Source organism: Vanellus vanellus, assembly GCF_965231255.1.
Source record: "Vanellus vanellus genome assembly, chromosome: 7".
Lineage (NCBI taxonomy): Eukaryota > Metazoa > Chordata > Aves > Charadriiformes > Charadriidae > Vanellus > Vanellus vanellus.
In genome coordinates this window covers 34,201,012-34,215,866 of record NC_138912.1, presented here as the reverse complement: position 1 = coordinate 34,215,866, position 14,855 = coordinate 34,201,012, and the positions used below count along the sequence as shown (strand labels likewise).

General features: G+C 41.5%; 1 protein-coding gene across 1 annotated transcript; it reads left to right on the top strand.

Annotated features, from left to right (window-relative positions):
- Nucleotides 1–685: 685 nt before the first annotated feature.
- TMEM26 (transmembrane protein 26) lies at nt 686–14,144 on the top strand (the record flags this gene model as incomplete). Its single annotated transcript, XM_082486756.1, has 6 exons — nt 686–876; nt 4,115–4,193; nt 9,368–9,481; nt 10,002–10,222; nt 11,270–11,346; nt 13,669–14,144. 6 exons carry the CDS (start codon nt 686–688, stop codon nt 14,085–14,087), a joined length of 1,101 nt encoding a protein of 366 aa, XP_082342882.1. The 3' UTR covers nt 14,088–14,144.
- Between the last annotated feature and the right edge of the window lie 711 nt (nt 14,145–14,855).

Here is a 14,855-nt window from a genome sequence, read left to right as displayed (position 1 = left end):
CTGCTGCTTAGTAGTTTGACTAAATTTCAGTACTGTTTAGTGTTTCTAATTTCTGTTGCTTTTTAACCCTGTTACACACAGGGATTGCAATATCAAACTAAGTACACAGTTTCTGCTTTCTGTGTTGCAGTCTTAAATGAACAATTTTAAAAACTCCCAAATATGAATTATGTCTTTCAGGGGGAGGGGAGAGGAAAGAGGCTTTTGCAGTTTCAGTGGAGCTTTTAGCAAGGAACGTTCAAATTAACAATGCTTCTTACATTTTGTCTCTTTGCTAGAAGTCTACAAGATGAGAGCAGCAAGTGGGGCTAGCAGGGAGATGGTAACTGTCTGAGATAGAAACCGTTTAGTCCTTGAGCAGATGCTGGAGAGTGGACAGAAAGAAAGCCTTCACGTCCCTGCCTTGGCGTGAGCAGAGCCTCGCTGAGCACTGCAACTCCAGCCTGGGAGCCTGAGCTTTTTTTTTTTTTTCTTCCCTTTAAAAAGTTTTCAGGAAGTCTGGGGGAGGGGCAATGCCGTTTCTTTTTTGTTATAATGGGCCCCTTTGTGGAGATGGAAGAAGAGAAGAGATCTGTGCGCCTGTGGTGCGCACGCTTCCCGGTGATTCCCAGGGTACCTTCCCAGCGCTCCTGAAAAGCGCTGGGCCCCTGCGGTGCGGGGCAAAGGGGAGGGGGGCTGGTCCAGGATGGAGCTGATGGTGCTGCTCAATGCTCTGGTTACTCGCCTGCTCTTTGTGTTGCACTCTCTCATCGGGGTCTGGAGAGTGACTGCAGCGAAGAAAGAACCCAAGTACTGGCTGCTGGCACTGCTCAATCTTCTCCTGTGCCTGGAGACAGGGCTCACCCTCAAGTTTAAGCAAGGCAGAGGCTACAAATGGTGAGCATATCCCACCGGCTCCGACGGAGCCCCTCTTGCTTCTTTGCATGTACTTTGCCGCAGATGCGGGGCTGCCTTCTGCAGCTGCTGCCCGAGAGCAGCGCTGTCCCGGCTCGGTTTCTGCCAGGCTCTCAGGGGGCTGCGTTTGCTCCCCTGCTGCACCCGGGGCTGGCGGGTGGGAAACTGGTAAAGCCCTGGCTAGTCCATTGCCAAACCCAGAGGGCTTTCAGGAGGGGCAGCTTTGCAGCAGACTACTTGGGAGCCATGCTCTGTACAGGTCTGTGTGTGTATATATCCATATTAACAGCTGAAAAGTGTGGGAAACGCAGATGCAGGGAAGAGGTAGGTGCTGTAGAGCTGCGGACCCATAGGGCTGGGGAAGAAGGGGGCACGCACTCCCTCGCAGTGACGCTGGGCACCTCCGAAGCAACAGCATGTCGGGGGCAACACGTGTGAAGCGCAGAAGGGTGCTGGGGGGCCCACAAAGGCTATCCCACGCAGATGCCCTGCATCTCTTACCCCATCCTGCCATGCCCTGGTTTGCACCCCCTTCCCTGGGACTGCATTCCCTGTCCCTGCCCCTTGTACCAGTGCTAACACCAGTCTAACAAGGCATGAACCAAAACTCGGTGACAAATAAAAGATGAGCACCAACCACTCTTGCAATACAGCAAGAGTGGCTTAAATATTTGGATTTGAGAGGCTATTCCAGAGGGGACTTTTCATGCATGAAAGGCTGCTGAGAAATAAACAAAAAAAGTTAGTCATAGCAGAGTTTGCCCAGGCACATGGGTTTTTACGTGCATCTAAAGAATTACTGCAGTCATCTACAGCTCATCAGCGCTCAGCCAGCCAGAACAAATGCTCTGTAAAAAGGAAGTGGTCATGTAAGTAATTGTCCAGATTTTACTAGGACCTTTTATTTTTAAAAGCTCAAACTGCAGGCAGGCCCTGGGACAAATCCAGGACCAAAAAAAGCCCAAAAGTATTTCAATGATATTAAATTCCTGTCCATTGCAACCTGCGAAACTCATTATAGCAACAGAAGCAGCGTTGTGTGACAATTCACACAAGTGTTCCATGCTCTAAATTTGAATGTAATAAAAGCAGCAACAAAGTCTGGGACACAGGAAAATTTAACAACAGGGGAGGTCCAAATGCACAGTTATGAGGTAGAGGCAGAGTGAGCAGACCCAATTCACTGGGTCTCTGCAGCAGCAGAGACTTCATGAAGGAACACTCGCTATGGCAGCTTTTGGAAAATCCAAAGAAAGATATATACAGAAGGCAGATCCATTTTAGGTGAATACATGTGCTAGAAGACTGAGCTAAGTTTAGCTTGAAGGAGATTTTGAAAATGGATGTCCAGCACTTAAAGCAGCACAGTAAAGTACGTTTATAGGTAAGAAATGTACATACACGGCCAGCATCTATTTGTATCAGGATAACTTTCTGCTCCGGTGGAAAACACTCACATTCAGAACAGGTAGTACCATCTGCATTTATAGAAACAACTCCACAGACAATCACCAATGCAGGCAATGGACAGTCTGTGCCACAGGACTCTCCTGCCTACAAGAGCCTCATATTCTCTCCGTTCTATATTGGCAGACGACTTGCTTATTATACCAGCACAAAAAATTAAATGGCACATGTGGGCCTGGCCACATAATATTTCCTCGAGATTGCTCCTACTGAAAGAAAGGCAGGGTTAAAGCCCCTGAAGTCTCCTGGCCTGTTCTGGTATCATTAGCTCAGTAATGCTAATCTGCCAGCTGGATGGATTTTTCATGTGCTCAAGTCCTACAGGAAATAATGTGAAGTACGTTAGTTCTCTCAGGCAAGTGCAAGGTGTGTTCTCTCCCAAAATAACCAGGCTAAAACCACACAGAATCACTACCTTTTTTTTTTTTTTTAATTACACTTCAAAAAAAAAAAAAAAAGCAAAGCACAAAAAAACATACTGACAAAACAAACAACTACACTCCCTCACCCCAAAAGACAAACAAACAAGAACCAGAAATTGAGACGATCTTATTTCAATCAACCCCCTCTGAATATGTCACAGCAGCTCAGCAACCCAGTCATTTTCCTGAGCAGGGTTTTTTTGTCTTTTCCTCAATACTTAATCTCCACTGGGAAAGTCACGATTACAAAAATAAAGGTACATTCAGGAACAAATAACAAATGCAACAACATTTGACCAAAACATTGCTCCGGTTACATACTTATAAGCAATTTAAATTAACTGCAGAACATGCCAATGACAGGACAGAAGGAATCAGGCAAGTATCTCAAGTTTGACTCCACTGCTCTGTTCTGGGCCAGTACATGCACGGGATGCAAAGGCTGCTGTGCATCTTGGCAGCATTGCAGTGATGCTCACTTCATACTATAGCAGAGCTAGATGGAGCATTAGTGGCATCAGACCTCATTCGTACTCCAAAAGGACAGGAATTGCCAAAAAACCCACCCCAAACAAAAAACTGTCACATGTTTAATGATAAAACATCAGCAACCCTCACAAGAATCAATGCTTGAGAAGGAGTAATGAAGCCTCTCTAGTACTTCTGAATAAACTCAGCTGAAGAAGACGAGGATAATAAAGCTTCACCATCGTAAGTTATATAGAAGACTGACAGGGAGAGAAGAACTAGAGACAGAAATCCTAAAGAATTACACAATTGCCAGTACAAACGGGAAAACAAGGCCAAGACCCATTTTCATAAACCATTTTAGCCTGCACTGAAAGACCTCCTACTGAAGAAACGCTTGTTTTTAGCAAACTAATGCTATTTCTGCCTTTCCTGTGTCAATGCACAGGATTCTGATCAACAGCCTTTATCCCAGCATCATTCAGTGAAATGACTCAATGTATTAATTCACCCTTCATGAAATCAGAAAGGGCATGTTAGCTAGAGGCTTTTTTTTTTATTTTAAGTACAGAGAATGCTGTGATGGAAATACAAACAGCAAAGTGCCTTTGGTTAATTCTTAAAAAGATATTTTAAATAAACTTCCATATATGATCTTAGATGAATGTACAAATAAACCTATGATTCATAATACCAACAGCATGACGAATTCAGCAAGAATAGCAACTCTTATTTGCAGTTACCCTATTTCTTAATATCCCATATGGTAGGAGGCACAAGATACTTTCAATGCAGATAATGATAGGCTACGTGGTATTTACAATATGATATAATACCAAGCTATCTTTTCTTTTCCTTCACAGGTTTTCACCAGCAATATTTTTATATCTGATTTGCACAATACCATCACTGTGGCTACTAGAAATTCATCATGGAACTCAGGTATTTATTATGAGACAAGACAGGCTGGTTTAAAATTGATGCATTGTTTGATGGGTTGGATTTGAGCACACACACAGAAGTCTGCCAGGTTCTGTTCCAATTTTCTGTTTTATACTGGTAGGTGTCCCAATCCAACTACAGCTAAACTATGACTACTGTGCATTTCCTAAATCATCTAATAATGAACCCCATTCCTAGCTAAAAAGGAGGCCATTTATTTGTATTTGGCTGGGGAACCAAGGACTAGAAGTTTGAAAAACAGATTTTCACCCCTAGGTTACCAGCTTGAGTTTTGCTCAGGACAGTGAAAGAATTTCATTGGTTTAGAGGCCTTTCTAAAATAAAGTATGAGTTTCACAGCACTTAGAGGCAGATATCACAACTCCGAGCAAGCCAAAATTGAGACAGTTATCAGTGAAAGGGGTCTTAGACTCAAATTACTTCTTGTTTGCTGCTACCTAGGAGAATACTCACAGATTGCTACCACAGATAGCTGAATGGTAATTTGTCTATCAGTGTTTATAACCTTTCTTTGTTCATGCTGTATAGTAACCTGTGAGGAGGGGGGTCTGAATTCCAATTCAGACTAAAACACACAGTAAAACTTTTAAACGCAATTGTTCTTTTGGCAGATTGAGTCAGTCAGGGCCAGGACAGAGCCACTTAGCCTAGCAGCCCACGCTGAGTGAACTACCTCCCCATGCAGGCTGCTTTCAAGTCCCCATAGCACTTCCATGTAGTGAAGAGGGGATTTTGTCTGTCCCAGCATTTGCACATATGCAGTACCTTACATCCACAGCAGAAAAGGGCCTGAGAGAAACAAGAGCAAAAGGCAACACAAGAAAATACATAAATTAGACTAAGAAGACATAGTGCCTCATTTTCTCCTTTGAAACATTGTTAGAGCCCGCAGAAACATAATCAAATATTCAAAATTGTGTTTACACTGAAAATGCCTGAGGCTTTTTCTAAATACAGCAGCAGGAATTTATTGTCTTCTTGTTTTGCCAAATCTCCTTAAACAGTCACAGACAGGTAATGTGGATATTGAGAACATTTGTCATAGTTAAATCTGGTCCAAGAAACAGGCTAATTCTGTAGTCAAAGGCAGCAGTTTATTTCCCAAAATGACGTTAGAACATGGCATACTTTGTTCTTATTGATATACTGCTACTGTGAATTAAAGAGGGAGTATATCAAGTTAACAGCTTACTTTATACCTAGAGAGATAGGATAGAGAGTTCTGGAAACATACAATCTAATAGATTCTAAAACAATACCTCCAGAAGGGGAGCAGCCCTCGTAACAATTAATCTCAAACACAGCACCCAGATTAGTGCTACTTCTCATATCAAAGTATTGCTCGGATTTTCCTTATTAAAATACTAACAGAATGGGTAATTATGGAGCTGCTAGATCCACACATTTAATATATCCACCATGAAAGCAGTTTGTGGTCTTTAAGGCAGTAGAAGTTTGATCTCATATTGAATCTTTAACAGGAAACATCAACTGCTTGTGTCAGTGCTGTTATTTAAGGCACGTGCTAATATGCAGCCCGTCCTCCTGAAGACAGAGGCAATTCTATCTCTGTGTACTGCAAAACTGGACATGATTAATACCATTCATATATCAACAGTGAAATATTGACTGCATAGAAAGTACTGCTTTGCAGTAAAGTATTTGTGGACAAAAGACATTTGAGAGAGCGTATAAAGTAAATTGAACCGTATTGAGTGAAAAAATTGCTGTCTGCAAAACAGAGTGGCAAGAAAATTAAAACCGTTTAATCCATTAAAAAACCCAAATATTCTTCCTTCATAATGTATAAGATCTCAGGTAAACAAATACCTCTGTTCCCTTTTAAAATGACTAGTGCATCTCTGCCACAGAAAGTGATAACTGACCACCTTTGGCAGGTCTTATCTGACCACCAGTACTGTAGTTGATTTAGGCTTCCCAGTCAGTAATAAGATGGATACTTGGTAAATTTTGTAATTGTTTTTAACCACCTTAACTTGAACATTTTAAGGAAATAGCCAAGATTACTGCCCATTCCCTCAGCCGTATTCCGAGGTGGGATGGTTCTACCAGCTAAAATTCTAGTATATCACTCTTTAAAAGTGATCTTACATCTTTCACCATTTCTTCCTTCCCATACCTGTTACTTTCCTCAAACTGGAAAACGGCTGAAGCAATTTTTTGTCCCTGTTCTATGTTTCAGCTTTCTTACATGAGGAAAATGAAGCAGTCATGGTTGCTTTGAATTTCGGACATCGCACGTGTTGCTACAGGGACGGCAACACTGTTTCCAGCAAGAAAGGCTGGAATGGCAGGGAGCTAGCTGGGTACCTGTAGCTTGGCAGAGGGCCCGCTCCAGGGAAGGGCTGGTCTCTTCCACCAGGTACTCAGGCTGCCAGCCTCCACGCACCTTAACGGGATTGAGGGTATTCTGCCCTGGTGTCAATTCAAGTGTCAATTTTACCATCTCAATGATGGACCCACTGTGAAAAGTTTTAGCTAACCTCATTTTTTTATTTGGGAATAATGGATTGTGAATAACACGCAAACAGAAATTTGCTGAATTAGTTCAGTGTTTCAGGAGTTCCCCACACACTGGCAGTGAACTCTCTGCAGGACACGCAATAGGATAGCACTGCGTCATGCAACATACTTTCTGTTTTGATTAGATGTTTTATAAATCAGAGGAATGTAAGCTTCATGTCAGAAGAAACAAAGGAAGTAAACCAAGCTAGAGTTTATGCAAAATGTGTACAATTTCTTCCTGTTTCATTTTTGCATAGGAAAAAAAAAAAGGCATTTTTGTTTAGCTATGGGCATGGTCTCAATACCTAGCGGTAACTGAGCCCTAGCAGTAAAGAGGTAAACCGTGTTTATCAACTGCCTGTGAAACTTACTATTCACTTTTTCCTTGTCACATTCTCATTAAGTCACTGCACATACATAATTGGCTAGGCAAATACGCCTGGCACCAACAGTCCTATTTACATGCATATACATGCTGAAAATAAAGGCTCTTCTCCAAACTTTCAAGTGAATCACCACCACAACCACCACTCAATAAATATTCAGGGAGAAATAAACCAAAACAAGATACAAACATACTTAAATAAAAAAATCAGGAGTCTACTTAAATGACTGGCATTGCAGATGCAGTTTTCCATTTCCTGCCTGCAAGCAGCTGAGAAGATACAGCCCCGGCCCCAAGGAGTGCCGTTCATAGTGCAGCCTCGCGCTGAAATAGTAACCCCCCCTTCAGCTGGGAGTAGTTGCAAAAATTACATACAAGGAACCTACAAAAGACACCGATAAAGTTAAGTAATTTTTTTAAAGAAGTATTCTCTGCACCTTTGTGCCACTAGGGGGGGAAAAAAAAAAAGACCCCCCATGCAAGCCACAAGCATGCAAGCCACACGGAAGCATCTTTTTAGGTTGTGGTCTCCTCAGCCAGCTCTGTCACACTGCCCGTGGGTGTTATTCAGAAAGGCTGACTTTGACCTTGGGGGCTGGTCTCCATAGGCTTGACACTTTTTCTACTACAAAAAGATAAAAAGGCTCCTTCAGAGCACCAGTTAAATTTCATTTCTGAAACATCCTCTAAACAAGCTGTTCTGCCCTTGTCCTTTGGCTGAAGGGCTAACCCAGGGAGCTGAGCCTGTAGCCGGCAGAGTACCAGCCCCTCAGTCTCACTGTCTCCATGGCTAGAACTTTAGACTTCCCTCCTCCAAATGGAAATATCATCTTCCCCACATCTGTGTGTCAATCTTTCGACGCTCTCACACCCACAGTCCAAATAAGACAAGCATTCAAGTTTAGGAGCCTTTACCACCAATTATAAAAGCAACAAGCACTGACTTTTTTCCAGATTTTTCAGACCACGGGAAGTTGCTCCATTTACCTACAACAAGGTCAGGCAAGAGGCAGCATTTACCCAGACACTGAGCAACATTGATACTTTACTTGGTCTCTGATAAAGTGGAATCTGAAATTTGCTAGAATGTGACATTTCCTGGAAAATGTTGCCTTTATATTGGCAGACATTATGCTGAACACAGCTACTCAGTATGCACTAGAACACATTCCGATTGTTGCAGAAAATCACTCCCTGTGAAATAAAATGGTGGGGGGCCCAGTGGAGAAATGCAAATCATCTGGTGTTCTCTGGCACGAATAGGACAGGATAAAAGTCTTTAATAACAGCAGGGTTTGATTTTCTAATTATCCCTTTTTTATTACAACGAAGAGAGATGTTAAGGGCTTGTTACAAGATAGAATTTAGAACCATACCCCAGTTACTCTGGGGCCGGCCTTGGGGGTGAAGGTAGAAGGGCGGTGCAGTGCTGCAGACCTCAGACAGGACACAGTCCCACCACTGGTTTGCTGCAGTTGAAGTAACTGTGTTTTAACCAACGTTCAATCTCCCAGAACCCTGGGTACTTGGAGAAAGTTCTTCTGCTCTGCAGGGGTAGGCAAAAACACAGGCCTGTTTTTATTCCTGAATCTCACCTCTCACATTGTGAATTTCCTTGCAGAATAAGGCACAGCTGGGGGGAAGCGGGAGCAGGAGGGACACAGAATACAACCCAAACATCCTACCCCAACTCTTCATTTCAGCCTTGAGGGAAGTCATACAGAAGAATGAAACAACAGCATTTTTTAAAGAACTTTTTCTGGATAGTACAGACGAGAAGCAGATATTTTGAGAAAAAGTTTGAATATAGAGGCTGACGACAAGCATAAAACAGCAGACTGACCATGAGCAATTTTTACCCTATTTTACTTTTTAGACAGACAGACTATGTAGGAAACCCAGTAGCCTGTTCAGGAGAGCTGCAGGCAGATTGTATTTAACGAGTGCAGTCTTCACAGCACAAAGGTATCACCTGCTGCATCAGCCTTTGAATTTACATCCTCTTCTACGGTACAACCCTACTCAGACACCTACCAACATCACTCCTCTCCTCACGAGAGGCATTCCTCCCTTCTGAACAAGAGGGGAATTTCATTCAGAGTAAGCATGTACCTTTGTAAACATCGACTGCCTTTCACAAATGAACCCTCTGCAGTTCAGCAAAACAGGATTCTTTCAGCCACAGAGTGCATCTGCTCCCTGTGCGGGATGTTTATGCATGTGATGTTTTTGTTCACAACAGTACTGTGGTAATGATCCCGGAGCAGTTCAGGTGAACATCAGCAACCAGGACTTCAATCAATCCAGAGACAGCAGTCATGGAAGTGAGGGAACAGATCACCACATCATTCAGACGGTGGGACGCCTTTTCCTTTTCATAGTAGGGATTTTATGATAGAGATCTTATGATATTAGAGAGTACTGTTGTGTCTATTTGGGCAAATTCCTCACACAGTGATTAAAACTAAAAAAAAAAAAAAATAGTTTCAGAAAATCATATTGTGAAAGTGGCCAACAGCGTGCTGCATACTATTGTTGGCAGGAAAAGTCTCCATGTGAAGAGGAGACCGTCCTACCATTCTCTTCCAAATCTCAGTAACTGAATTTAGAAAGTGTCTGGATGATGGTTCTGCAAAGGATAATGCTAAGCTGAAAAATGAGAACAGGAGGAATAGTAGACACAGAAAGACTTGCTATTCATTACCTGAAGTTTGTATTAATGTGTCTTTTTCAAATTCTGCCTGCCATGTAGAAGTGATTTGCTCTAATACAACGTGAAGGAGAACAAAAGCAGGTTCAAGGACGAACACAGTCTCTGAAGGTACATATAACATCAGTCTCCTGAAGTTACAGTATGTTATTGTTGTCTTAAACAGGCTAAAGTCTTTGTGAATCAGCTCTCCACAATCTGTGAGACTGTATGGACACTGGCCCTCCACCAGACTTTTCTACTGCTTCTAGTAGTTGGGAGATGGCTTCTCCCCATTGGAGTTGAAATCACCCGGGATCAATTGTCTCAGCTGCTTCTCATGTTTGTGGGAACAGCAGCAGATATACTTGAATTTGCTAGCGAAACCTTGGACATCGAAGATGTTCGGTAAGGGCTATTCGCTGACGTAAATAATTTGCATAGTGCAAGATACTTGTTTAGTTTGAAGATTTATTCGTGGGATCTGCAGTATTCACACTAGTGAAACTGTATTTCCCACAGATAACAGAAGGCTATGTTCAAGGGCTGTTTTCCTACTCTTACCTTTCCCTCTGTAGAAGACCTCATTGTCCTGCGGGCTTTGTTAGGGATTACTCATCTGTTCCCAGCAGAGAAGTGATTGCATCCATCACAATAAAAGGGTACAAAGAGCCAAACAACTAGCATAACTGCCATGCAGCATCAGTTCTTATAGCTACAGCAGCTGAAATGCTGGATACACAGTAAGCCTCTTTCAGCTTAATGAATTGTTTTAGACTAGCAAGGATGCAACTAGAGTTTGCTTAAGTGATTCATTATCCAAGTTTCTTCTTTGGTTATCTCATATATACTTTCTTCATGATAGAATGACAAAGTGTTCAAAGATAAGAAGAAAGGGAATGGCAGTCTCGTGTGACTTTTCAACATTGTGATGTCTCCCAGAGAAAATAAACCCATCTCCCCCTCACAGCACTGAAAGATGAGCTGTGAACATCCATCATAAAGAAAAAGAATCACAAAGAGGTTCATCCTCCCTTACAGACACACTATTTTTATTTTTTTTTAAATATCAAAGAAAAGCTTTAGCAGCACGAAAAGAGGTCCTTCCCACTTGGCAGAGAAGCTTCAGGCTTGCAAGGAATGAGTAATCACTACAAGGGTAAAAAAATCTCCTCTTTGAGCCACAGATTCTATTTCCATATGCTTATCATGATAACATTAGCATCAGATATTCAGTGTAATTCCACACCTGGAATATGTGGCCTGAACAGCAAAAATTCTATACCAAGAGGTGCCTTTGTTTTCCTAAATCTTACATCTCAAGAGCATGCCTTAATCAATCACTGTTTCACTCAACCACCTTTTAAACGACGTTCCAAATACTACAGGAAACATTTTTGTTATCACATAAGGAAACTGCATCTTCACTGTTATCACTTTTTTCCCCTGCCATAGGAAGAATTATGTTCTCATAAATGCAATTCTTGCTGTATGGACCTGGAGTATGCTACAGTTTCCACTTGATCTTGCAGGTTAGTACTTGCGCAAAGACAAGAAAAGAGAACAATTTTTTAAGTTTTTTCTGGCACATCTTGTGGCTGTGTACACGCTACAGGCTATACCAAGGGCTTCTGATGGAGAGCAATTCATATGCCAGTGATGGGTTTTGAAGAAAGCCCATTGTGGTTTCTTTTGAGGAAACACTTGTTTCTGGTTAACCTCTGATCTCCCTGATAAAATTCTCTACTTCCAGAAAAAACTAGAATTGCAATATTGTATTGGAGCACCTGCTCCAGTTGCCTGTTACTGCCTTAAACTTCACTATGGGAACTCTCGAGTTAGATCTGGTCTTGAATTATATTATGGCTCCAATCTGGGTAGGTTAGTAGACTCTATGGAGAGATAGGATATTGTTAACCACAGGGGACACCACAGCCAAGAGTACAGAAGTGGTTATGGCAGGAGAAATTACCTATTCACAGTGAACCTAGAGGACCATATAATGTTGGGACTGTGCACCCTTATCTTAAACTAAAGGTCCAACATTCAGCCAACTCAGACCAGTGTTCATCCATAGGCAGAAAGGGCTTCTCTATATCCAAGAAGAATAATGAAAGTCACCTCAATCATCATCTGTTCCCACCATTTTGGCCTCCAATCACTACAAGTTTGCAATGCAACTTTACCGGTCCAAAGATACGTTATCCTCACTAGCACCTTATATAAAATTGATGACTAGGTTGACACACTGATTAAAATAATAAATGAATAAAATGATAAATGAATAAAATATTAACAAAAAGTGATTCCGGGAATTTTTCATTAGCCTTTTCTCCATGGACAGCACTGGGCTTTGTTTTCAACACTAAAGTTATGAAAACATTTCAGCATTTCAGCTCAGCAGCTCACTTCCTGAAAAAAACTGATGCCACCGCATTTCAGATTTATCACAGCTAAAATTCCTGTTACTGGTAAAATACATTCTGTTAAAGAATGTATGTAAACTAAGATTTCAAGCAAACAAACAGAAACCCCAAACCACCCATACACATCACCACTACCCAAATAAATTAATACTATGATTGTTCGAGCACTGTTTGAATTTAAATGAAATAACCTGTTGTACTGTGCATTTTTTTTCTGTAGCTATTGCTGTTCTGCTTATTTAATTGCATTTACCAGTTAAAAATTAAGTTATTGAACACACATTGCCATGAAATTTACTATGGGTACTCTTTTAGGTAGTTCTATAGTAGTACTTTTTATTCAAGCATCAGTATGTTTACTCACACATCAAACATGATGTAAAATAGGAATTTATAGGCACTTATTATTGGACTACAGCAATGCAGTTAGAACTATTAAAAAGCAATGGCACAAAACCATTAAAAAATTAGCTGTTGCTGAAGCTTTGCCTAATGGATTTAGCAAATTTCTACATTCTACAACTAATTTTCCACTTGAGACTCATTCACACCCCCCTCCCCCCAGATTTACTCAAACAGTAGAATTCTTTTGGTAAGCTGAAATGTGATGCAGTAACAACCACCAAACAAGCAGCTATGTTTTTTAAACTAAAAATCCCACTGCCTGATAGACAGGTTAGTTAAGCTACATGCATTTTCACAAGAGGCAGCCATATTTACCACACACACACCCTTATGATGATCCTTCTCTAGACATCATGCCACAAAGTGCATTTTAACCCACCACTTTTATAGCCAAGGGGAACACATCCATGCAAGTTCCAAAAGTTTCATACCCAGAAGGCTAAGAACAAGTAACTGTGTCTTAAGTCTCATCTGGCAAGCAGAGACCAGTTTCTTCCTATCCATATTACCCTGCAGAGACATGACTTTCTCATGTGCCATAGTAAGAACAAGGCAATGACTATCGAGTGAGTCTTTTCAAAGCGAGGTCTTAGACAGCCTGCAACAAATGGAAGTGCTACAGCTCAGTCTGTTCCCATTCAGCATGGTAGGGTTTTTTTCTTAAGGATACATATTAGCCAAGCATGTCAATTTAACAGAAAAGCATCTGGGGAAGTTGTTACAGAAAGATTAGGTGATCTACTTCTGCTTCTTGTTTTAGAAGTGTATAAATAATCATGGCCTTGTGGGAAAGAAAAGGGGAAGTGGTTTTTAGTCCTGTTGGCCAGACCACGTAAGTGCCTCCTTAACATAAGCTTAGCGTGTTTTGCTGAAACCGATCCCAGAAGTGGGATATGCTTTATGTTGAATTGTTCACAGTTTAATGCATTTCTAATCCAGGGTACACTGGCTGTAACTGCCCTTTAGGCCAATCCTGACTCAATCCGATAGAGTTGTTTTAACATAAGTGTGTTTTATTTCCAGTACAGCATATTGGCTGCAAACCAACTGCGTCAACTAGACGGATCCCCAGCCTGCTGCTGTGCAGGTACAGTGCAGAACTGTGGAACATTGGGGTCAGCCTTTTCATACAGGATGGTCCCTTCTTCATTGTGCGTTCAATCTTGATGGGCCACTTCAGAATATTCAATCAGATGCTGGTGTTTTTTACAGCTAAAAACATCTTAGTTGTGACTCTACAATTGTATCGTTTGGCAGTGATAACGTTAGACTTTCGTGCTACCATTCTACAGAAGAGCAGGAAAGGAGAAGTCAGCTGTTGCCCGTGCGAGCCTTACGAAGCTAGTACCCATGCTACTGCTGACCAAGATACTGAAATGAAAGAAGAGTTTGTTGCTTTTCCGCCAAAAGAGGAATCCCAAGCTCCATCAGAAGATCAGTGAGCATAGTTACCGACTTGAAAGAAGTTGCATTTCCCACAGCTTCTTCAGAAGGGCTTAGCCTGTTTCTATGATCAAACACACCTTGAGTGAGACCCGAGTCATCACTTCCACTAAGAGATCAATAATTTCTCCTAAATTGTAGGGGAAGTTTCCGAAGCAAACTCATAGAAATGGGACATTTTTGTATCCATTTGTATGCTGGGTTTTGACTAGTACCCTATTATATTATCCACAGGGATTTTGTAGCCATAGTTTGTAGTAGCAAGAAAGGTTTGGCACACTGACGAAGTTGGTTATTACCTTTGGTGGCACTGTGCTAACATATGTACTCGCATGTATTCAAATAGAAGGACAAGCCTGTCTGTTATGGGAAGTACCAAAGCATTTAGCTGTACCATAGTCCAACTTCAATGGTCAGGCTATAACTAGAGTGTGATGAACAGTATGTTCACTGTGTATGGAAGCAACTTCAACAGCAACAAGGGTGCAGACATGCAGGTGAAAGGGGATGACATATTCCTACTGTTACTGTGACATCAAAACATTGTTCATTCAAGAAATTTAAGAAAATCTTGTTCAAATGTTACCTCATCCTTGGCTGGATTCAGTTAAAAACTATTTAACACCATGAAACAGAATAAACAAAACTGTCTCTTAGAACCTCCATGGTCTCAATAACCTAAACCGTACAAATAATAATAAAAAAAAAAAAGCAGCCTCACAGATCATTAGAAAACAACTGCATTTGTCACACGCACTTTCTACAGA